Source organism: Tripterygium wilfordii, chromosome 18 (genome assembly GCF_013401445.1).
Source record: "Tripterygium wilfordii isolate XIE 37 chromosome 18, ASM1340144v1, whole genome shotgun sequence".
NCBI lineage: Eukaryota > Viridiplantae > Streptophyta > Magnoliopsida > Celastrales > Celastraceae > Tripterygium > Tripterygium wilfordii.
Window position 1 is genome coordinate 1,628,887 of NC_052249.1, and position 22,819 is coordinate 1,651,705.

At 37.2% G+C, this 22,819-nt stretch overlaps 5 protein-coding genes across 7 annotated transcripts; 2 read left to right on the top strand and 3 right to left on the bottom strand.

Moving 5' to 3' along the window:
* LOC119983706 lies at positions 1 to 1,793 on the bottom strand. The gene is made up of 2 exons (XM_038827398.1): positions 1,515 to 1,793; positions 1 to 251 (listed from the first exon to the last, which is right to left on the bottom strand). The coding sequence occupies exons 1-2, from the start codon at positions 1,771 to 1,773 to the stop codon at positions 196 to 198; spliced, it is 315 nt and encodes a 104-aa protein (XP_038683326.1). The 5' UTR covers positions 1,774 to 1,793; the 3' UTR covers positions 1 to 195.
* Positions 1,794 to 6,424: 4,631 nt separating this feature from the next.
* Positions 6,425 to 7,893, top strand: LOC119983821. The gene is made up of 3 exons (XM_038827551.1): positions 6,425 to 6,529; positions 6,611 to 7,027; positions 7,107 to 7,893. Exons 2-3 carry the CDS (start codon positions 6,866 to 6,868, stop codon positions 7,545 to 7,547), a joined length of 603 nt encoding a protein of 200 aa, XP_038683479.1. The 5' UTR covers positions 6,425 to 6,529; positions 6,611 to 6,865; the 3' UTR covers positions 7,548 to 7,893.
* Positions 7,894 to 8,638: 745 nt separating this feature from the next.
* Positions 8,639 to 9,968, top strand: LOC119983692 (putative cyclic nucleotide-gated ion channel 8). Its single transcript, XM_038827385.1, has 2 exons — positions 8,639 to 8,915; positions 9,368 to 9,968. The coding sequence occupies exons 1-2, from the start codon at positions 8,911 to 8,913 to the stop codon at positions 9,726 to 9,728; spliced, it is 366 nt and encodes a 121-aa protein (XP_038683313.1). The 5' UTR covers positions 8,639 to 8,910; the 3' UTR covers positions 9,729 to 9,968.
* On the bottom strand, positions 9,848 to 14,500 carry LOC119983689 (putative casein kinase II subunit beta-4). Of its 3 annotated transcripts, XM_038827382.1 has the most exons (6): positions 14,419 to 14,500; positions 13,928 to 14,273; positions 12,457 to 12,675; positions 10,958 to 11,067; positions 10,702 to 10,867; positions 9,848 to 10,337 (listed from the first exon to the last, which is right to left on the bottom strand). In XM_038827382.1, the coding sequence occupies exons 2-6, from the start codon at positions 14,190 to 14,192 to the stop codon at positions 10,207 to 10,209; spliced, it is 891 nt and encodes a 296-aa protein (XP_038683310.1). In that variant the 5' UTR covers positions 14,193 to 14,273; positions 14,419 to 14,500; the 3' UTR covers positions 9,848 to 10,206. The 3 variants fall into 3 exon arrangements, with proteins under 3 accessions (XP_038683310.1, XP_038683311.1, XP_038683309.1); XM_038827383.1 differs by having other exon boundaries at positions 10,705 to 10,867; positions 13,928 to 14,495; XM_038827381.1 differs by having other exon boundaries at positions 13,928 to 14,494.
* Positions 14,501 to 15,793: 1,293 nt separating this feature from the next.
* LOC119983688 (mannose/glucose-specific lectin-like) lies at positions 15,794 to 18,204 on the bottom strand. The gene is made up of 7 exons (XM_038827380.1): positions 18,045 to 18,204; positions 17,750 to 17,956; positions 17,403 to 17,636; positions 17,101 to 17,304; positions 16,570 to 16,806; positions 16,282 to 16,485; positions 15,794 to 16,196 (listed from the first exon to the last, which is right to left on the bottom strand). The coding sequence occupies exons 1-7, from the start codon at positions 18,045 to 18,047 to the stop codon at positions 15,942 to 15,944; spliced, it is 1,344 nt and encodes a 447-aa protein (XP_038683308.1). The 5' UTR covers positions 18,048 to 18,204; the 3' UTR covers positions 15,794 to 15,941.
* Between the last annotated feature and the right edge of the window lie 4,615 nt (positions 18,205 to 22,819).

Consider the following 22,819-nt stretch of genomic DNA (forward strand, 5'->3'; position numbering starts at 1 on the left):
ATAATCTCTAGTTACATTTTCACACTCGGATTTATTTATCTGTTACACACGAAGAATCTAGAATGACAAGGACTTAGATCGTGGTTATGGATATCTTCAAACAATGTAATCTTCCACTTCCCATCGACGGAAAGTCTATCAACAAGCCTCGCCTTGTTATCCAACCTCCCGCATGTAAATATCATATATTTGTAATCACCATTCGCATCCTTCGTTATTGACCTCCTCTTGATTGAAAACCCATCTCTTCACTACAAAACAATATTGAAACATACATTTGTTTGATAAATACATAAATTTAGTGATTCATAATGTAATAACTCATATAATATCAACACCAAAATGAAATGATTCTATCATTATTACACTATCATACTAGAGTGTAATAACTCAATGCCATAAAAAGTGAAACCAATGTATTTAACAAGGAAAATGACTATGTAATAAACAACGACGCTAAATACACTGGTAATTCGTAACGCATTATAAACTGGCAAACAAATACACTATCAAAAATATAATGTAACAAGTCATTGCCATGAAAAAAAAAGGGTATATCCAGTAATAAAGTATCATCATGAAAGACGTATTAAGGGAATGACAATGTTCATCAACAGCAAATTGTTCAACTTTTTTAGCAAATAATACTTCAATCACAACAAAATCTAAAAGGAAAAAAATTAGCATCTACCACATTCAACTCAGTCACAACAAATCTAAAAGGAAAAACATGAGCATCTACCACGTCCAACTTAGCCTCAACAAATCCATACAAAAACACAAACATAAACTCCAGTGTTCATCAAAATACATTAAATAAGAACCTGAAACAACAAGAGAAACATTATGCATACTGGCAGTGTAGTTAGAAAATAGTAAAATAGTTCCAATCAATTCACCCAATTCAGTCCACTTTCCTGATAATTACATTTTTTGTTATAACAGTGCAATAACCCATTGTCAAGCTTCACAAGTAATCCATAAGACGTTCAATCAAACAAAAAAAAACAACATGATCTACTAATCTCAAATACATTATGCATACTGGCAGTGTAGTTAACTATATTTTCCAAACAAACCATGAAACAAAATAAACTAGTAAATCATAGAATGAGACGACACAAACTAAATTCCCCAATTCTGCATTAGGCATTCTGCAAGTGTATTTATATCACTTTTCTAACCAAACAATGAAACAAAAAAAACTACAAGACCTACTAATCCCAAATACGTTATGCATACCAGCAGTGTAGTTAACTATATTTTCCAAACAAATCATGAAACAAAATAAATTACTAAATCATAGAATGAGACAACACAATCTAAATTTCTCAAACTGTCAGTGTAGTTAACTATATTTTCCAAATAAACCATGAAATAAAATAATTACACTTTTCATTATGACAGTGCAATAACCCACTATCAAGCTTCACAAGTAATCCATAAGACATTCAATCAACAGAAAAATCTAAATACACTGTCAAATGTATAGTGTAATAACGCACGGAGCATACCTTCGATGTGGGTCTCCGTTTTTCGATGGTCGTTTCGGTCGACGAAGGGCTGGGCTAGGTGCTCCTCACGTAGGGGAGTCCATTGGTGAGGTCGGGTTGCCAAATCGACACCGAAATCAGTCGGATCTGTGAATTTTGTTAGATGGATACTCATGGCTTCATGGTGGATTTGCGACAAAATCAACAACCGGTGACGGCAAGTGGTGATTGGGCGTTGCTCTGGGGGCCAGACGCTTCTTTTGGCGGCAACGGCGGTCATATCGATGGCCGGACGGTGGAGGTCCGGTATTGGCCGTGAGAGAAGAAGAGAGAATCTCGTGAGACAGAGTAGAGGAGAGGAGAGAGAAAAGTGAGATATGAGGAGAGATAAAAGTGATTTGTAGGGTTTGATTTTTAATTTTTTAATTTTGAAGTTGCCTAGTCTGCATATCCAATCAATTGCCACATCATTATGTATCTTTTACGTACACAAATCCTATGTATGTATATCACTATCATTTTTTGGAACTTCTAGCAGATTTCTTGTAAGAGTATCTGCCAAGTAGTTACGGGCACCTGATATGTGCTCTATTATGCAAGAGGGAAAGCCGATTAATAACATGGTCTATATCTTGCAAGGACAGCTAGAGGCTGATAGTTCTCTCAGTGATATAAACTCCAAGTAATATCTTAAAACATGGTGCATGACGTTTGTGGAGAAGAAGTTACATGGGGTGTTTTTAATGATCGGCGGTCATCTGATCTTTGGGGGTTAACTATGACTACTAAAACCCGCACGAAAGTTCATGCTATCTCGTTCTCCCAGCCGAAATAGTGAGAGATTTTCTTGGTCGCCTCCCCAATGAAATGATAAGGATCGTAAGGCATGAACTTTGCTTGATTTGCGTCTTTCAAATTTCTTTCCTGACGAGTTATCACACTTCTTGATTCTCATTCTTGAGAGTTGGATGATCTGTCGTAGTCTATTGAGCTGCGTATTTTCAATGAATTAGGTGAATACATTATGCAATAGGGAAAGCCGATTAACTAGTACATGGTCTTTATCGAGCAAGGTAAGCGAGAGGTCCATAGTTCTTTCAATAAAAGAAACACAATTAAGGTCGTAAAATATGATGACCTCTGTGGAGAAGAAGTTACATGGGATGTTTTTAATGATTGGTCATCTGATTGGTCACCAGAGTTAAAGCCCTTGTTCTCCCAGCCGATGAAGTGAGAGATTTTCTCCGTCGCCTTCCTGACGACCTCAAAAGGAGCATACGTCGTGAATTCGAATGAGGAATATCTTAAATCCAAAGAATGGATGAGATCCACCCCTCCGGCGCCATCTAGTCAGTTGACATTGTAATTATATATTATATGTGATTAATATGTTCCACTATAGTGGAGAAGATTACAAGAATAAAGAACTAGTATTGCTATTAGTGGACGTGTTCTCAAAACATAAGAAGACGAGATCGACGGCCACCAATGGACAATGAGAAATCCCAGTTTTCCAACTCCAGTTTCAGGGCTTGTGAAGCTTGAAGCGAAAAACTCTTGGGACGTAACTTTGTGTTAAGCTTCTGCGGCTTCAGGTGCTCATAGGTCATAAGAAATATAAGTCAAGAAAGTTGGTACGTCATAAAAATCGTCTAAAATATTCGGGATGCAAAGACATCCTATCGATCGATTTCTCTATAGATTTTTGCCCTCTCAGCCGAGACAAATTCTGAGTCTCGATTTGATCTCTAAAATATTTGAATTTCCAAATATGTATTGGACATAATTATGTGGGTCTTAGAGTTTTTTCTCGAATGCCATGAAAATTGTCTCATTCAGAACTTAAATAGTGAGTTATGACGGTGCTGACACTCTAAAATTCTTTAAGAATTCCCAAGTCTCCAATTAACATCTGACGATTATGAACTTGCTGCATAATTTTAATCCAACGGCCAAAAGAGGAGCCCCTTTCCATCCCTAATATCAGCCAACACCATTACCCCATCCGTTAAATCTTGCACAATCAATAGCTTCTTCATCAACTTCTTTGTCTCTAAACTTCCTCAACTTCACCTGTTCTTCCTCGCAACCAATAGCCCTCACATCTACAATCTCAATACTGAATTTGAAAAAAGCCTCCATAATAGATTACTGACAGGATTTGAAACATCTGCAGTCTCAATACTAGATTTGAAACTAGTCTCTATCTTTGGGCTTCGTGGAATGATTTGTGGGACATGTGGAGTCAATGAAGCTGGCTTATGGTAGTTGGTAGGCGACTGTGGTGTGGCCAGTAATTGTTGCCAATGATAGATCTAGCCGCATTCTTGGGAGAGAGATTCAAAATTTACAATACTTAAAAATATAATAATTTGATGAGAAAGACTGACACCTTTTTAATCTTGAATGTTAATTGGAGACTCTAAAGAATTTCAGAGCCCCGTATCCTCTAAAAATATGATTCTTAAGAGTTATGTAGCAAATAAAGTCGTGCGGGCCCAATGTATATATGAGAATCGAATAACCCAAAGCGGATAATATAATTGATTGTATGGGGATGTTGGATTTACAGTAGATGAGTTAATGAAACTTTTCATCACTCAAAGATACTCTTTGTTCCAACTCAGTCACTCAATTTCAGATTGTTCCAACTCAGTCACTCAAAGTTTAGTTTTGTTTCAATTTCATCACCTGGGCAGATTTTCACAAAAACGGGCAGTCAAACATCACACCTGGCATGTTGACCACCAGGTCAAAGGCTGATGTGGAAAAAATAAAAATGTGGCATTTGTAAAAAAAAAAATTGCCCAAATATTTGGCATACTTCCAGAAGATGCGAAAAAGACCTAAAACTTTTGTCTTCAAAAAAGACTTTGTTGCTGCAGTCTCTTGGACGCGATCTGGCTCCAGCTTGACAACAACTGTATATCACTATCACTCTAGTAAGAGTTTATTTATCTCATATCTTTCATGATTGTGTAGATTCAATCGATTTCTTTATTATGATTTAAGTTTGTACCCGATTTGGGTATCAAGGTTTTTAGGTTTTTGTGATTGTGTGTTCTGTTTTTGTTGATCTGAGTTTGTAATTCGTTTTATGTGTTTTTGTACTTATATGCTTGCAGTTTGTTGTTGAAATGAAACCTTCTATTGAATGTTCTCTTGATGATGGGGATGATGATCTCCTTGATGCATATATGACATCTTTGGAAAACAATGTTGGAGGTTCTATTATTGGCAGTGGAGATGGTGGCAGTGGAGATACTAGTAGTGATGGGAGTGGGTATGAGGATAGTGATGTCGATGGGAGTGGGTATGAGGATATTGATGTTGATGTTGATGTTGATGTTGATGTTGATGTTGATGGGAGTGGAGATAATTGCAATGATGCTGAGGGGAATGAAGATGATAAAAGTGGGGATGATAGCAGTGACGGTGATGGTTTGGGTGACATTGGTAGTGATGAAGATTTTAAAGAGGTCTATGAATCAGATAATGAGGACATACTACTATTTGAAGATGATGGTGACAATGGCATTAGGAGAAGTATGGTTGCAAATCCAAAGTTCAATCCTAAGGTTACTTCAGAAAAGTTGATCTTTGAACTTGGAATGGAATTTACTGATCTCAAAGAATTTAAAAAAAGCTATCAAGAGCTATACAGTTGATGGTGGGTACCAAATACATATAGTGAGGAATGAGAAGACAAGATGTCAAGCAAAGTGTGATGTTGGATGCCCGTGGGTGATATGGTGCTCTCAAATCAAAGGGGAGAGTACTTACCAAATCAAGACATACGTTAAACAACATATGTGTAATCGGAGACTAGAAAACAAGCAAGCCAATAGCACATGGCTAGCAGTGAGATTGGTGGACAAGATAAGAGGGGAACCAAAAGTGAGTGCGGCTGATTTGGTTACATATGCAAAGGAACACATGTCTTTGGCAATTTCAAGGACACATGCATATAGAGCAAAGAAGAAAGCATTGGACATGATCGATGGGAAACATAAAGAACAATATGGTCAATTGAGAAGTTACATGTCCGAGGTTTTAAGGACCAACATCGGTAGCACATGCAATTTACTTGTGGATAGGGATAGACTAGAAGACCCTGCAGTGTTCAAGCGGGTATATATGTGCCTTGCTCCGTTGAGGAATGGGTTCCTTACTGGATGTAGGTCTTTGAATGGTCTAGACGGGTGTTTTCTGAAAACTGTTTATGGTGGTCAATTACTCACTGCAGTAGCACATGACGGTGCTAATGGGATTTTTCCCATAGCATGAGCGGTTGTCGAAAGGGAGAACGGAGATTCATGGGAATGGTTCTTAAGAAAGTTACTATTGGACATTGGAGGGTTCGATAGGAGGAGATGGTGCTTTATTTCTGATAGGCAAAAGGTATCACATTTAACATTCTGTTTTTCAAGTTGCACACGTTTTCTATATATTAATACATTCTCTATTAACTCTACTTACTAAGGCTATATGATATATTATGTTGTAGGGATTGGTGTCAACCATTGATAAGCTTGAAAGAGAAGTGGAACAAGGCATTGAGCATCGATTCTGTGTGAGGCATATTTATGCCAACTTCAGTAAAAAATGGCCAGGAGCTCATTATAGAAATTTGGTATATGATTGTGCAAAGGCCACAACAATGCAAGATTTTCTCTCACACATGCAGAAGGTAAAAGAGTTAGATGAAGAGGCTTGGAAGTATTTGGATGACATAGTTCCATGTTTGTGGACTAGGGCAGCTTTCTCGACATTTAGCAAGAATGATGCCATTGTGAATAACATGTCAGAGAGCTTCAATGGTAAGATTGTGCAAATTAGAGGCAAACCAATTATCACAATGTTAGAGGAGCTAAGAGCTGATGCAATGGATAGGCATGTTAGATTGAGGATAAAGATGGAAAGGAAAACAAGGGAGACTTGTGCCAGAAGTGCACGATAGATTAGTTAAAGAGTTCCAGAAAAGTAGATTATGGACAGCAAAATGGTCTGGAGATTCAGAACAGTCAGTTTTTCAGGTATATGGTTATCAAATATTAGTCTTTTACATATCACATTGATGATGGTAGTTAATAAACACACAACTTTGTCTGTAACAGGTGAGCAAAAAGCCAGAGCAATACGTTGTCAATGTAAAACAAGCATCATGTACTTGTAGGTCATGGGACTTATCTGGCATTCCATGCACTCATGCTGTCGCTGCAATTGGATGGCTTCACAAAGATCCAGTAGACTTTGTGCATGAAGCATATACAAGGGAAACATATTTCAGGGTATACCATCACAATGTTGAACCAACAAATGGAGAGAACTTATGGGTTGCCACTGGTGGTGATACCGTTATACCTCCTCCAATGAAAGTATCTATTGGAAGACCAACAAAAAAGAGAAGGAGAGAACACGATGAGCCTAAGACAAGCAGTCGACTAAGACGAAGGTATCCGAAGATAAAATGTGGCAAATGTGGAGGACTAGGGCACAACAAAAGAGGATGTCATAATCCTGCAATATCTCAGGTAGACATTGTTTTAAATGCAAAATTCATGAGATTTCTATAATATTCTGTAACTAAGATATCAAATTCTAAATTGCCAGCCACCCAATGTGAATGTTAATGTCGACATAGAAAGTGCAGTTGGAAGAAGGGGTACTAAGGGAAGAGGTCGTGGTAGAGGTGGTAGAAAGGTTGGTCCAATGAGAGGAGGTGGCATTGGTAGGTCTTCTACTACTAATACTGATGCAGTGAGTATTGATGCGGATCGAGTCAACAGTGGCAATGTCTTTCGATCAAAGATGCCCATGAAAAGATCTATGATGCGAGGGGGTGGAAGTGGTGGTGGAATTGTCATGACCGAGAGCCATACAATGCCAATGGATTTGAGTTTTGGTGGATCATGCAGCCCTGGAAAAAGAACAAAATCAAGTGCCAGGAGGATGCCAAACACTATTCTTACAATTCAAGGTGCAACATCCAAAGCTAGGTACACTACCATGCTGAATGCAACTCAGGAATCAATAACGAAAGCAAGGAGGTAGTCATATTAGTGATAATATTAGGGTCGTGCTAACTAGATTAGTAAATATCTATTGGATATGTTTTTGGTGGACTTAGCATCTGAATATGTTTTGGACTTACGTATGACAATCATCTGGCATCTAGATAATGTTGTTTTGGACTTGCTTCTATGAAACAAATATGATATGGTGAATTAATATAAAGGTCTATTATGGTGGAATTTTAATCTTTATGGTGGAGTTATTTTGATTTGTTTTGTTAAGGTGTAGAATTTTGACATGTTTTGTTACAAATTTTTTTTCCACGTGGCATTTTTTCCACATCAGCCTTTGATTTGGTGGTCAACATGCCAGGTGTAATGTTTGACTGCCCGTGATGAAATTGAAACAAAACTAAACTTTGAGTGATTGAGTTGGAACAATCTGAAATTGAGTGACTGAGTTGGAACAAAGAGTATCTTTGAGTGATGAAAAGTTTCATTAACTCTACAGTAGATAGATGACAACACAAACAATTCACTATTTTAAGAATGCAAATACCCTACCATCTCGTAACGGCAGACAAGTGGTCCACACCTTTACCAAAGTTGTTCAAAGTAAACAACTTTACTAAAGATAAAAAGATATGAGATATGAAAATTTTTGTACAATCTTGCGATGTGGTTCTCTATATTCTGGTAGGAAATTAGAGTTCTTGATTTTGAAATGTATTTGAATGGTGTATATATATATATATATATACACTCCTTTTGGATATTTTATTTTATAACCATTTTGATATACGGGTCTGCTATAAGTTTTAGTAGTAACCACTTTGATACACATAATTATTCCATGATTAATTTGTAATAATTTTGATATGATTTAATGTCAAAGTTGGTTGGTCTCGCTTTTGTCATGATTAATTTGTAATAATTTTGATATGATTTTATTTTTTTATGCTATTCCAGCTCGTTGATTGTCCAAGATCAGAAACCAATTGACAAATAAATATGCCTCTCTAACGAGAGGTGGTTCGATTGACAATCGATGGATTTAGACATATATGTGTCTAAAGTTCGATTCCAATGAGAAACATATTTTTCAATAATATTTTAAAAAAAAATAAAGACAAGTAAATATGTTTAAATATTTGGGTATATGACTGTATAGATGACCAAGGCCCAGCAAAAAGCAGCCATTTGCCCTCTTCCTCTCTCACACAGCCACGGCCCATGGGAACTCCCCAAAGCACAGCAGATTCGTTATCCTTGACAGAAAAGAACATGGCTCCTTGCTTGGTATTTGCTACATAACTCTTAAGACTTTCTCAATTCAGTTATTCTCAGAGTTACAAGCTTTTTCTTGGTCGATTGCCTGTCAACTTGCTTGAAGCTTCAGTTCAATGAGGTTAGTTTCAGTGCACAATTAGTTGTAGACATGATATTACATCACATTACAGAGAATATATATGCATACTGTAACGCCACTCTAATATTGCTCTATATATGTTGATGTAGTGATGTTGTAACTGGAATACTATCAGATTATCCAAAATTGCACATATTTTCAAACAGAAATTACCATCACAGAAAGCTCTGATAGCATCACTTAGCGCTCACCCTTTTCTTATATTGTCTATTTATGAATGCAGACTGCAATGAAAACTCTAGTACTGACCCAGTTCATATCTATGTGTATAATAATTAATAAATACTTCGTAATTTTGTGGGTATAAATTTCAAGGAACTGTCTAATCCTTTACTCATTCATCAGTTGTTGACTTGGCCCTTGAAAATTTTTGGGTTCATATTATGGAAAGCATTATGAATTGGCCATGATACAGTGTGTGATTCGCTCAGGTCCAACACAAGTGATGTAGAGGAAGGAAAAGGCACAGAAAACCTGGAGGAAGAAACAGATGGGAAGCTAGTGTTTAATCATATAAGATTGGCTCTTGGGGTTATGGAGATGTTAAGGACAATTATAGTGTTATTTTTTGTTAGGATACCTGTAGTGTTATTAGCCATTGAGGTCTCATTACTGGATCCTCTCTTCTTCTATATCCCCGCGATCAATGAGTGGCAAAAGTGTGTTCGCTTGGACAAAAAGCTGGGGATTTCAGTTATGGTTTTTCGTTCACTCGTCGATTCCTTTTATGTGAATTACATCATTGCTCAACTTCATAAATATTGCTCTGTGGCACGTTCTAGATTCCCGTGATCAATGGGTGGCAAAAGTGTGTTCGTTTAATATGTTTGATTTCCATCTTTCATCGAGAAATAAAGCTTCAATACAGATTATATTCAGTAAAATCTCCAAACAGAGAGTAATACATACACTGCTTAAAAACAGCTCGTATTATTATCATTGGACGTGTTGTCAAAAACATAAGAAGAGGAGATGGTATACCAAAAACTACATTTGAAACCACATTAAATAATTTTCAAACCCAAAAAAAAAGAGAAAAAACTTACAAACCCTGTGTTAGATTCAAAAATTAAAATTGAAGAGGTCAGGCTTGACCATATTGGATACTGATACTGCTGCATTTTTAAACTTTCACTTGGTACAACAATCATAATACTCTTGGCAACTCATTGGTTATAGCTCTTTCAACAAAGCGCAAGGCCAAGCGAAGCGAGATCGACCGCCACCAATGGAACAATGAGAAATCCCAGCTTTCCAACTCCAGTTTGTTTCAGGGCTTCTGAAGCTTGAAGCCAAAAACTCTTGGTACATAACTTTGTGTTGGCTTCTGCGGCTTCAGGTGCGCATGGGTCATAAGAAATAAGTGAGGAAAAGTCGTACCGAAATAAGCTCCATCGATATCTTGGTATCGTTGAGGAAAATTATGAACCAGGAATAGGGGAAAAAAGTGTGAGAACTAATCATATATCAAAGATGAAGCCACAATAAAAGCAAATGGACCAAAATAGATGATAGGAGAGCCAAAACTAGCAGTGCCAAATGGAGAGGAATGCAAGATCCAATTAGGTACACATTAGGAGGAAAAAAAAAGCAAGAATGTAAATATGAAATGAATCAACAAATCATGACAGTCGATTTGTAAACATGGTTGTCTTGAACAAAAAATAAAGGTTAAAAACATATTATAACCATGAGAAAATTACAAGCAGACGTAAAACTCATGTAATGGAGATCCCACAAACAGAGGGTGCAACGGAAAGGATACTACCTTGGTACTTGGACCGAGGGTAATATATATCTTCACATTTAGGACAATATACTTTAACAGTACTCGAACGAGGAATGTCCGACTGACCAACAGGAAGGCACGGCTGACCACAACAGTAAACTCTCGGACATCTTCCGAAGTCATAGTTTTTGTACTTCTCTAACTATAAAAATTCCCACAAACATTAGAACCAAAATGACACAAAATGAATGAACAAATCACAAGAAAAGACAAATGAAACAAAGAACATTACCATGGCTGTCATTCCCTTGGTAGTCAATATGTACCGCACATGAATCAGACCATACAGCATCTCAGCCGCCGATTCTACCAACTCATTCTGTTCTTCCGTGAACATATCTCCTGTATATGCCCATAACAACCAGGAGTGGCTTTAACAACAACAGTGTACAGACAGACATAGAACAAAAACAAACGGCAAGCAGTTGGGAGTGGAGGAGAAAAGAAAGGTGAATAGCAAAGTCATGGCTCAGAAGTATGTGCTTTTCTACAAGAAAGTTTTTTTATTCATCAAACTAAATATTTTATTGAAGCCTCTGCAGGCTTACAACCAGAAATAGGGATAAAATATTTGCAAATGCAGACCCTGTCATCTCAGTAGTCAAGAGCAAACCATCCAAAGCATTTCCCATTTCAAAGGATTGGCAAAGCAAACCTTAAATTCAGGTATTCATCCATTCAATGGATGGACATATTATTAAAAAAGGCTATCACTTGTAATGTTAAATTTCAAGCAACCTGTTGTATAGCATTTATAGAATTTTTCCCAGAAAGAATGATATTGAAGAAGGAACACAAGCCTAACTCAAGAAAGTTACACTACCACGCAAAATCACATGCTAAATGATACATCTTGTTTGACAAACGATGCAAGAATAGAATAAGAACTATCCTCTCAAAAATGTTTGCCTCCATTATTTTTGTTGAGAAAGGAGAACTTTCAAGACATAACATTTCATGTAGTAGAAGGGAAAGCAACCACAAAATGACAGTTCAGGATAATCAAGGCAGTGGCATTGGCATTGGGGGGTTATGAAAAAGCTAGATGTATCCATTCACTGCAGATGCAATCTCAAGGATAACTTTCAAATGTAGGAGTTAATACATAAAAAGTATTTTTGATGAAAATACTCAAATAGTGGTAGAGGCTTTTTCCTCCACATCATGTATGAGTTGACTAGGAATAATGCTTTCAGCTGGGAGACAATGGTTCTAGCCTATGCAGGAAAAAACCTGTGATTTTAAAGATGCTTAGGGTGACGAGTCTCACTTCAAGAGTTTACCTGTGCACAGCACATTCCCTCGATTCAAAAAGAAAATACTGGTATAGGGTTCCACATCAAATTTACATTTGGGTTCAACTGCATATTAAAATTGACATCTATAAAACCAAAAACAGTGATCCACAAATCACTACAAGCTTTGATACATGAATAACAAGCAACAAATGTTAGTATTCTGATTCTAAACTAAATATATAATAAGAGACAATCTCACGAACAAGCAATACACCTTCCAAACTGATTGCCATACGATCGCACCTAAACTAAAGACCTAAAAAGAGACATTCTCAAAAAATGAAAATGTATAAGCTAAATGCATAGTGGAGATGTGAATCAACTAGAGTAATACTGTAATACCCACCTCATAAATTAGAGCTTAAAAGATCACACTACACATATATTTGCAAACAAGAAAAGTAAAGCCAACCTGACATGAAGGAATGCTTACCATGAGAAGATTCCACATCCAAAATCAAATCAAGTGCATAATCATAATAAGGAACTTGACTGCTCAGGCCACAAAGATTAAAATCATCTTGGATGTATTCATCGTCAACTTCACAGAAGAATTCATTTCCCTGCAAATTGCAGAACCATGAAATCCAAGAGGTGTCATCTCCATCAGAACCACTGACATCTGAATCTTCACTGTCTGTTTCAGATTCCTCTGCAGTTTGTGCCAATAAGGCAACCTCAGCAGATTAAAAACAAAAAACACAATCCAAAGCACTTTGAAACTTGAAATTCAAAAAATGTAGCACAGACAGCTTGGCAAGCTTGGCAACATTAGGTAAGTAGACAGCATGTTCACAAAGAATAACTTAAGCCTTCAAAAATATGGAAAGGTCCAAAAAGGTGGAGGACTTTGACATCACTCCTTATCGGAGCCTATTATATGCCCTATTACTATTAGCAAAATTAGAACTTTGCCACTAGGGCATATAACATCACAGCAAAACTGGGTCATATAAAATTTAGAGGCCAAGAAATTAAAAAAATCTCAGAAAAATGACTTGGCATGTACAAAATTCATGCTTAGACATTGCCAGAAGAAAATCTGTGTAAAAAAGAGCAGTAAACTATACAAGTTTGACATGTGGATGACCGGAAGAGAAAAAACCTAAAATCAACAGTCTGCTCCATCAAGGGCAGAAACCAATCTCCTCAATCAGTCCATTTTTCAAAATACAAGCCAAAAAAAGTCAAGCTCCAAACTGCCCATCAAATTTGAATTTCCATTTTGCTTCAAAATGAAAGCTAACAACGTCAAATGTTCTCTTTTTAATGGGAAAACGAATTTTATTAAAGAGCATCAAGAAAGAAACCAGTAAAAACCAGATCCCTCAAAATCAAACTGATCCTCCACCCGCCTCCAAACACAACAAAAGACTACAACACCTAACATATTCAATATTAAATAAGACGATTCCAAAACTCTAAGAGACCAAATATATTTTTTTAAAAAGAAAAACAATCAGACACATTTTCTATAACAACATTGCATCCAGGGAAACCGAGAAAAAAGTTCAACTTTCTAAAATAGCTTCCCACTATCTCAATAACAATATTACTAGCATGACTAAACATTTAAAAGACGAGACAAAAATATTTGAGTCGTAAACAGAATATATAGAGCAACTGATGTCCCATGCCCTTTAAGAAGTAAAAACAACTTAATTACTCAATATTAAGAAACAAAGCTAAGACTAAACCAACTAACCTTATTAAAATTAGCAAATTTCAAAACTTTAGCGGGAAAATGCAATACCATCAGCAACCCAGATCTAACGCATCATGTGTTAGAAACAAACAAAGATTTGCCCCCGATACAAGCACAAGGATAACCAAATCACCGGTTTTCACATGAAGAGGAAGAACAGTGTAACATGTAAATAAAAAAGAGAAATATAAGTACTCACCATCAGAGCATTTGTTCTTGGCGAGGGAAGCGGAGCGGGAGTCACGGTGATCGAGCTTCGCTTTTCCGGTGGAAGTGGAAGTGGAAGGGACCGACAATTTCTCCTTATCCTTAGCGTTGAATCCCCTCGAAGTGGACGTGGAGGACTTCTCTAGATGCTTTTCCAGAGCATTATTCACGATGCGCTTTCGATCCAAAGGCCCTCCTCCTCCTACAATCTCCGATTTGCCCAACCCGCCAACTCCGCCTTCTCGATCCCTGTACATACTTCCCTCCTAAAATTACAGCTTCGGCCCCGAAGCTTCTGGTTCGCAAGAGAGCTTCAACCTATGAGACCTAGCATGCCCCTATTCCAGTGGAACAAGCTAGAAAGTTAGGGTTTTGCAGGGCCGAAAATGTATGCGATTATGAGAAAATTGAGAGAGATCGAGACGGAAAACGCCAAGAATCACATAGAAACATAATGGAAAATCGGAGATAACTAGGGCTTACAATCTGTGCTGGAGAAAGAAGAGAGAGAGGGAAGTAGATTTTTGCAGGTTCGAGCTCCTCTGCCGCTCTATTTTTTTTTTTTGCTTTCTTATCAGTCTTGGGCCTTCTATTGGTACAGGCCCATATACCTGATCCACATTAAGTTAATCATGGGCCGTATGGCCCAGCCTGCCCAATAAACAACCAAAGTATTTTCCCCACGGGCCTAGTTTGTGTTGAAATTTTGGTCTAAATTCTTTTTCGAGCCGGGCTTGGATTTCGCATAAAAGGCTTTTTGAATAGAGTTGTTGGCCCAATATTGTAACAAAAAATGTTTGGTATATCTCGATGATGTAAAGTATAATTAATCCTTGTAAAATCTCTCCGAATCAAATCAAAACTTAACGCAATTTCAACTACCTTTTACATTCCCTGTCTTGTTTTCAATACCTTGCCATTTACATACCTGTTCTTTAAATCCCAGCCAAGTCTTACAATAATTTATCTTACACGCACAATTAATTTCAGCACTTTCAGTCTTTTCGGTTAGAACCCCCCTCTCTTTTTGATCCGTTTATTTCTTAATGTAAAAGAGAAAATAAGGTTGTGTTTGGTATCACTTCCAAAAATTTTGAAAACAAAAATAAAAAACTAAAATATAAAATATAAAACATAAAATTGAAACTTATTTGATTGAACACTTAAAACTGAAAACAAAAATTGAAGAAAAAAAAATGTGTGTTTATACTTTAATTTATTTTTATAATAATGGAATATATCCACACCACTATATTTTTTATAACTGCAGCCTTTCCCATGTTTCACCATTGAAAACATCAGCAGAAAGAAAAAAAAAAGAAATAAAACAATAACCCAAAGTATATTTGATCATTGTCTTCATATCTCTATGCAATTTGCAATATGAAATCTTAAAGAAAGTGTAATCTATAATAAGTGTAACTAGTTCTGTTTCCAACACTTTTAAAAACCTTTTTTTTCTTGTTTTCAAAAATTTTGAAAACCTGTTTTTGGTTTTCATAAAAACCAAAACAGAAAATACAAACAAACAATATTTTTTGTTTTTATTTTCTATTTTTTGAAAATTAAAACAAAAAACAAAAGTGATACTAGACACACCATAAGTTTTTCTTGTAAACAAAGAGTATTTTTCATTTTACTATTATTAATTTGTTTTCTTGTAATGTAGGATTCTTATTAGTTTCGTGAGATATAGATTTTATGTGCTGCTCCCCGCTCCCGTTCTGCGTCAAAGTGATAGAGCTCCTTCTCAAGTGTATAGAACGAGAAAGACGTTGACAAGAGAAGCTTATAATGAATATCCAGGGATTCTGCCTTCTTTAAAAAAAAGAAAAAGAAAAGAAAAGAAATGAAGAGGTTGACAAGTAATATATATAGTCATTCATATTTTATTCATAGTAGTAATAATATTACAGAGAGATCACCCCAACAGAAGTTTTGCCATGGAAAGATATTCTAAATTCTTATTGCATTAATCTAGTAACTTCTTCAGGCACAAATATTATTTATATTGAGGTTGCTGGTTTCACATATATGCCAATATTATCAAGGTAGTGGCCGGCTCTTCCATGGAACCCGATGATCGTACTATTGTCTATCGGGATAGAGAAAGAGGTATCAGAAGCGGAAGTAGTTCCAAAAGGTCCATATGTATTCCTATTTGTAACAAACGATAGTGATTTAATCGTCACAAGATTGGCGAAGTTTCCATATGTCCCGCTTATCAACACCAGATGTTCAGAAGGCCAGGCAAAATGAATCTAGGAATCGGTAAAAACATGTTCAACGTAAGAGTGTGATCATATGAAGGATTAAGAGTACTGCTACAATAAAGAGCTAACTTACCATTTTTCTTTCACCAAGGTCTTGAGGATTATTGCCGCCGAAAGTTTTCGAAGTCAGGCCGGTAGTGTCTTTGAAAGATATGGACTTGATGTTCAACCCTTCATAGATGATTATCTCATATATCCCATTATGTGTTGTATAACTCCATGGATTCCCACCTTGACCACCCCATGGCCCCAAAGAAATGATTCCTTCCATGTGCCCCTACATCATAACCAGCAACCATGACAAATCAAACCAAGGCATATTAACCCTAAAGGTCAAAAGACAATAATGTTAAGTTTTTACCCGTGGCTTGACATGTATGCCAATTGAATCAAGGTAGTAGCCTGCCTTCCCGTGAAATCCAATGATGTAACTACTTTCTATCGGGATGGAGAAAGAAGTGCCACTAGCAGTACCAATAGGCCCATGTGTAGTAAGATTGGTAATAAATGATAGTGATGTGATCACTAATAATCCATTGAAATATCCATATGTCCCATCTATGGATGTCAAAAACTCTAAAGGCCCATCGATCTTGATCTGCACATAATGTAATTATATGTAGATTAGTTACATCAAATCAATCACATCAAGGAGTTAACTAGTTAACTATATATATATATAGCTAAACCATGATCTATTAAAACATTTTAGGTTTAATTTGTCCACATCGCAATGAATTTGTGTGTTCTTAACTGGTTTTATTTTCGGTTGTCTTATTATATATAGGAGGTGTATGTGCTTATTATATAACCTTATATAAGAAAGATAAATAATGCTTCATATTTTTCATTTGGTTATTACAACATTTACATAATTAAATGCGATACTCACAGTTTTCATTTCACCAATGTTGTTGGGATCGTTGCCACCGAATGTTCCATACTCGTGGTCATTAGAGTCTCGGAAAGAGATGGAGCTGATTATGGATCGATCAAGAATATTTATCTCTTTTATCCAACTTCCGACCTTGAAAGTAAAAGGGTTACCACCAGGACCCCCCCACTGCCCAAATGAAACACTTCCTGTTGAATCTCCCTGAATGCACCAATATTAACAGTCATGCAATTGAATCTCAAACTTTCTCTCTCAATGACTGTTTTAAGAGTACAAGTTAGCAGTTTGAACGAGCTTACCGGTTGCACAAAAATGCCAATAGCATCAAGGTAGTAGCCGCCTCTTCCATGAAATCCAGCGATGACACCATCTGAGATGGGGTTTGAGAAAGACTCACCAGAATTGGTTCCAAAAGGTCCATGTGAAGTGAGATTTGTTTTGAACGATAATGACAGGATCACTAACAGTCCTTTGTAAATGCCATATGTGCCAGATATAGATATCAAATACTCTGAAGGCCAATTGATATCAATCTACGTAACCTCGGAACAACGTACACAACTATTATCAGAAACGGACCGACACACCCGTCGGACCTAGAAAACCGTATCAGTACATAATTTCAACAAATTAGTTTCTTACTTACCACTCTCTCATCGCCAAGATAATCATTAGGGTCCATGCCCCCGAATATGCCAGATTGATTGCCGTTGGCATCTAAAAAGGAGATGGACTTGATATTAATTCTTTCCTGGATTGTAATTCTGGATATTCCACTGCGTCCCTGGAAACTCCAGGGATTACCACCTGGGCCTCCCCATGGCCCCGATGAGATTGTTCCTTGTAAGGACCCCTGTATCAAAACCAATAATCATCACAAAATATATATCTCACAAGGGTACATCGATCGTGTGAAATACATAGATAGTTAATGGCCTTACCATTTGCTAAGATGAATGTACGCTGAACGTTCGATATGTATCTCCTTTAGCTAGCTAGCTATATCGAATCTCTAAGTAAATGAGTGTGTATATATAGACACTGATCATAAAAGGACAATAAAAAATAAAAATAAAAAGAACTAGAAAGCTACTGCAACTCTTTTTTTTTATTTTATTATTATTACTATAATTATTATTTTCTGAATAAAAACTTGCTTTATTGAAGCACCATGGGGGTAACCCTATTACTAACAAGTCTTTCATGTACCTAACATGCTTGCTTGCACCTATTAAATAATTTCGCCGGATATATATCCTGTCACGATAGCATCAACATTTGCTGCAATCAATATGCAATGTGGGAAACATTTTTTATTTTAAAAAATAGTGCGTTGTAACATTATCTATCAAACGTACACATGCATTGTCAATTTATTTGTGTTTGTTTTCTTTTGATAATTGGGATTGCAGGACTTGGACAGTCACGTGAAAAACCAAAAAAAAAAAAAAGAATGAAAGAGACATTACATGGGCAATTACAGGGCCTTAGAATTTATTTTTATTTTTTTTTAGAAAATTGGATAATGATATCTTCATTATGTGTGTTGGCAGAGGACTTTGAGAGTAAATTGTCACGTGAAAAAACAAAAATAAAAATTGAAAGAGACATTACATGGACCAATCTCTATGTCACTTCAATAATTGTGTTATATCCTTAATGTACACGTTTTGAATTTATTTAGGTGAAAATTGTAAAGAAGTGACAATTAAAGTGATGTATAAAAAATTTATATTTCTCTCATTTTTAGATTCAGCATGATATATATATATTTTTTACGAATATCCTTGAAATTTTGTAAGGTTATCTTTGATATGGAAGAGTGTAATGCTTCTTCAATGTCCTATAGACAATACAATATTAGTTTTGCAATTAATTTGGAAGTACCTAAGATAACATCAACATTTGCTTCTATCAATATGAAGTTATTTTAAAAAATAGTGTGAGATCATCATCATTAATTCAAATTGCAACAGCTTAATGTATTGAATGAGTATTACTAAAAATTCTTCATGTATCCAATATGTCTGCACCCTAAACCCTAAACCTATTAAATAATTTAAGTGGTTATACATCCTCTTTTGTACAAACAATTTATTTATGTTTGTTTGGTTGTGATAATTGGGTTGGTTGGAATTGACAATGTCTTGTAATTAATGTGAAAATGAAAAGGTAAAAGAGACATTACAATTTAGAAAGAGAAAGCGATTATTGATAGAAAATGAAGAATAATACTGTCACACTGCTACATCAACATTAAATGTCAAAAAAAAAGTACATTTACATTTATACCCATGCATTCAAATTGCAACAGCTTAATGCATTGAATGAGTACATTATTTGCTTTTTTTTTCATTATTTTATCTTTATTATCAACATGGTTGTCAAAATCCAAATTATGTTCGTACGATTTTACGATCTTAGGTAACTAAAACAATTCGAATCGATGTAAAATCTCAAAATTGATAAGATTTATCGATCTTATCGATTTTATGATCTTCCCGATTTTACCGATCTTAACCTTAATAGACTTATGGAGTCATGGGCTTATGGGTTGTGATATACTAATAATGAGCTTATGTTTTTAATCTTAGTTTTTGTTAAAAAAATTGGTTATAATCTGTAATATCCTGATCAAATTTTACACTATTCATAGTATCTTATCGTGGTGGTTGAGGTGGAGTGAACCTCTGTGTTGGTGAATCGGTATTTGAAGAGAATAAAATTAAATTGTGATAAAATTTTTTTAAAAAATTTTTTTTAATAAATGGGGAATTTTAAAAGAAAATTGTTAAAGTAAGAATTACTTAAATCGGATTTAAATTTGATTTGTTATGAATTTTTGAAGTTAATTATAACAATTCGGTTAGGGGTTTTTTTTTTGACAGGTGGGTGTTTTTGACAGTCAAGGATATTATAAAAGAAAACTTAAAATGAAAAAAACCTTACGCAGTTTTTTCTCTTTTTCCTTTTCTCTCTCGTATATCTATTTTTTACTATTTATTTTCTGAGTACGACGACGGTGAGCGACACCACTGGTGTCAAAAGAAGCGTATTGACAAGACGAGTCTAACCCAACTAGAATCACGCTGATCGGAGTTGTCGTTTGGGAGATATCGGAGTTTGAAGTTCCGATTTACTCGGATTTCTTTTGGTCGATCCGGCCGATTCCGGCGACGGTTTGGTTTGTTTCAGGTACCTATGAGTTCATCTCATCGAGTTCTTTAATTTGATATAAGATTTGGCAGGTTTGGGTGGTCGGATCGCCGGCGATGGGGTTAAATGGGTTTCCGGCGAGTTGACCGAGTCAGGCCGAGTTGACTCGGTTGACCGGCGAGTTGACTCGACTGGGTACTATTTGACCCGATTTGACCCCGTCGGGTACTATTTGACCCGGTTCGGTACTATTTGACCCGGTTTGTTTCAGGTACCTATGAGTTCATCTCATCGAGTTCTTTAATTTGATATAAGATTGGGCAGGTTTGGGTGGTCGGATCGCCGGCGATGGGTTAAATGGGTTTCCGACGAGTTGACCGAGTCAGGCCGAGTTGACTCGGTTGACCGGCGAGTTGACTCGGCTGGGTACTATTTGACCCGGTTACTATTTATACGTTGACTTTGACCAGTACTATTTGGCCGTTGACCATAGTTGACCGACCGTATTTTTACAGTATTTACATATATCGTGTTTTTCGGTGTAGACGGTGGTCACGGTTGAGATTCGGAGCGGGTTAACTTTTGGAGTTAGGGGTTTATCTGGGACGCGTGCTTGGTTTTAGCACTCTGATTTCCAGGTAGGGGTTTCGTTTCTTTTGCATGTGACTTTAGAGTTCCGGTTTTACGGACTCTGGTGATATTATGGTTTTGTCGGTTTCTGGGGGTGGAAATACGACCTGTTTGTATGTTGATTTATATTCTCTGTTATATATATAACTGTTGGTATGTTTTTTGAGAGTGAGGTGATTGGAGGTGTTGGATGTGGATGTGGATGTGGATGTGGATGCGGATGTGGATATGGATGTGGTGGATGTGGATGTGGATTTTGGGCCCATATAGGCGCCCAAATGATCAGATATGGATTTCTGATGGATGATATATATACATATACAGACCAGATATATATACCGGTGGACCGTCTGAGATGGGGTGCATCACAGGGGACGCCCTCTGGTGTAGGCTATGCTATCGGGATACCCGATCCTCATCCAGTTTCGGTGTGGACCTGGACTGGGAGACACCCTACGGGGATTAGGGTGGGTCCAGGGGTGTGATGGATTGTTGGAGATTGATGTGGTGATTACAGTGTTGGATAGCCTTATCGACTACCATTTCACTTGATTGGATTGGTGTATGGATTTCTGGAGACCAGTGTGGGTGGTTCCAGTGTTGCTTAGCCTTATCGGCTATTGTGCTATTTGGTTGACTTACTGATGGATGTATATTTCCTGTATTGCATACTATGCATTTCATTTCTGGATTTATCATTATTATTTATGGATATTGGCGTTTCCTCTCTACGCCCTACAGAGCTTTGTGGCTCACCCCTCTTCTTTATCCCCTTTCAGGTGAGTTGGATGTAGGTGATGGCGGTCAGCAGCGGGATGCGTGAGCTGGTGTGTAGCCTTGGGCTGACTCTTAGTGGGTGTGGGAACTTTTTGTATTGTATTTGTATATACTATACGGTTTGGTATCGGGTAGATATGTTTTATTATTTCGCTGTTGTATATGTACACAGGTGGATGTACTTTGTGGATAGTATGGTAGTTCTTCTTATTATTATTATTATGTCTGTTGGGTTTAGCAGAGATTTGGGATCTGGTTGGGATCTGGTTCGGGGGATGGGGTGTCCCCTGCGGGTCACGTCCCTGTGGTATAGATACACCTCGGTGTATCTTAGGAGAGAGGGGCGTGACAGTTTGGTATCGGAGCTGTAGGTTTAGAAACTTACAGTGGTTAGGTTACCTAGGTTATTTTGTTGGCTACACATCATGCGTTTCCCGGCTGACCTGGTGAGTTTTTATTTTTGGTGTTTCCTGATTTAGATTTATGTATACATGTGTTATATTTTCCAGATATGGTTGACACAAGTAGTACTCGGGTGCGAGGATATGGACGGGGTAGAGGAGAACATGAGGCAGATGAGCCTCAGGGAGTAGATGAGGTGGGTATGCCTGAGGTGGCTCCATTAGAGCGGGGGCGAGGACGGAGAGGTAGGGGTGCGAGACGTGGTAGGGGCGGAAGACGTGGGAGAGGTGGGGGCAGGCGGCGAGTGTCTATAGACCCAGTAGATGATATTAGGGAGGATCAGGAGGAATATTTAGCACCACAGGGGGTAGAGGCTGTCGTTACTACTTTACGATAGGAGGTTCGGGATGTTACTGAGTTGGTACGAGCTCTTGGGCAAACTGTTACAGGACTTGTGACACAGATGACTGCTCCAGTCCCAGCTGCATTACAGGCTCCTGTCGAGGTTCCAGAGCAGGTTCTGACTTTGGGTGAGTTACAGGAGGGTGCAGGACAGATTGTGGGGGCATAGGTAGCTCCTTTGGCGATTGATACGTCGATCAAAGAGCTAGCCGAGTTACGGAAGACGAATCCTCCGGTATATAGGGGAGTGATAGATCCAGTGGCAGCAGAGGAGTGGGTTCGCCAGTTGCGCAGGAAGATGACTTCCTTACGGATTCCTGAGGAGAGGAGGGCTTTATTAGCTGCTGAG

What these genes read in the sequence shown, in the direction of transcription:
- LOC119983689 (XM_038827382.1), bottom strand. Translation starts at nt 14,192, where the DNA reads ATGTACAGGGATCGAGAAGGCGGAGTTGGCGGGTTGGGCAAATCGGAG. An exon ending in CAAGAACAAATGCTCTGATG is followed by an intron (nt 12,676 to 13,927) that starts GTGAGTACTTAT and finishes CACAAACTGCAG; the next exon opens with AGGAATCTGAAACAGACAGT. An exon ending in GGATGTGGAATCTTCTCATG is followed by an intron (nt 11,068 to 12,456) that starts GTAAGCATTCCT and finishes GGGCATATACAG; the next exon opens with GAGATATGTTCACGGAAGAA.
- LOC119983706 (XM_038827398.1), bottom strand. Translation starts at nt 1,773, where the DNA reads ATGACCGCCGTTGCCGCCAAAAGAAGCGTCTGGCCCCCAGAGCAACGC. An exon ending in AACGGAGACCCACATCGAAG is followed by an intron (nt 252 to 1,514) that starts GTATGCTCCGTG and finishes ATTGTTTTGTAG; the next exon opens with TGAAGAGATGGGTTTTCAAT.
- LOC119983821 (XM_038827551.1), top strand. Translation starts at nt 6,866, where the DNA reads ATGAAAGTATCTATTGGAAGACCAACAAAAAAGAGAAGGAGAGAACAC. An exon ending in ATAATCCTGCAATATCTCAG is followed by an intron (nt 7,028 to 7,106) that starts GTAGACATTGTT and finishes CTAAATTGCCAG; the next exon opens with CCACCCAATGTGAATGTTAA.
- LOC119983688 (XM_038827380.1), bottom strand. An exon ending in GCATACATGTCAAGCCACGG is followed by an intron (nt 16,486 to 16,569) that starts GTAAAAACTTAA and finishes GTTATGATGTAG; the next exon opens with GGGCACATGGAAGGAATCAT. An exon ending in ACCTTGGTGAAAGAAAAATG is followed by an intron (nt 16,197 to 16,281) that starts GTAAGTTAGCTC and finishes ACCGATTCCTAG; the next exon opens with ATTCATTTTGCCTGGCCTTC.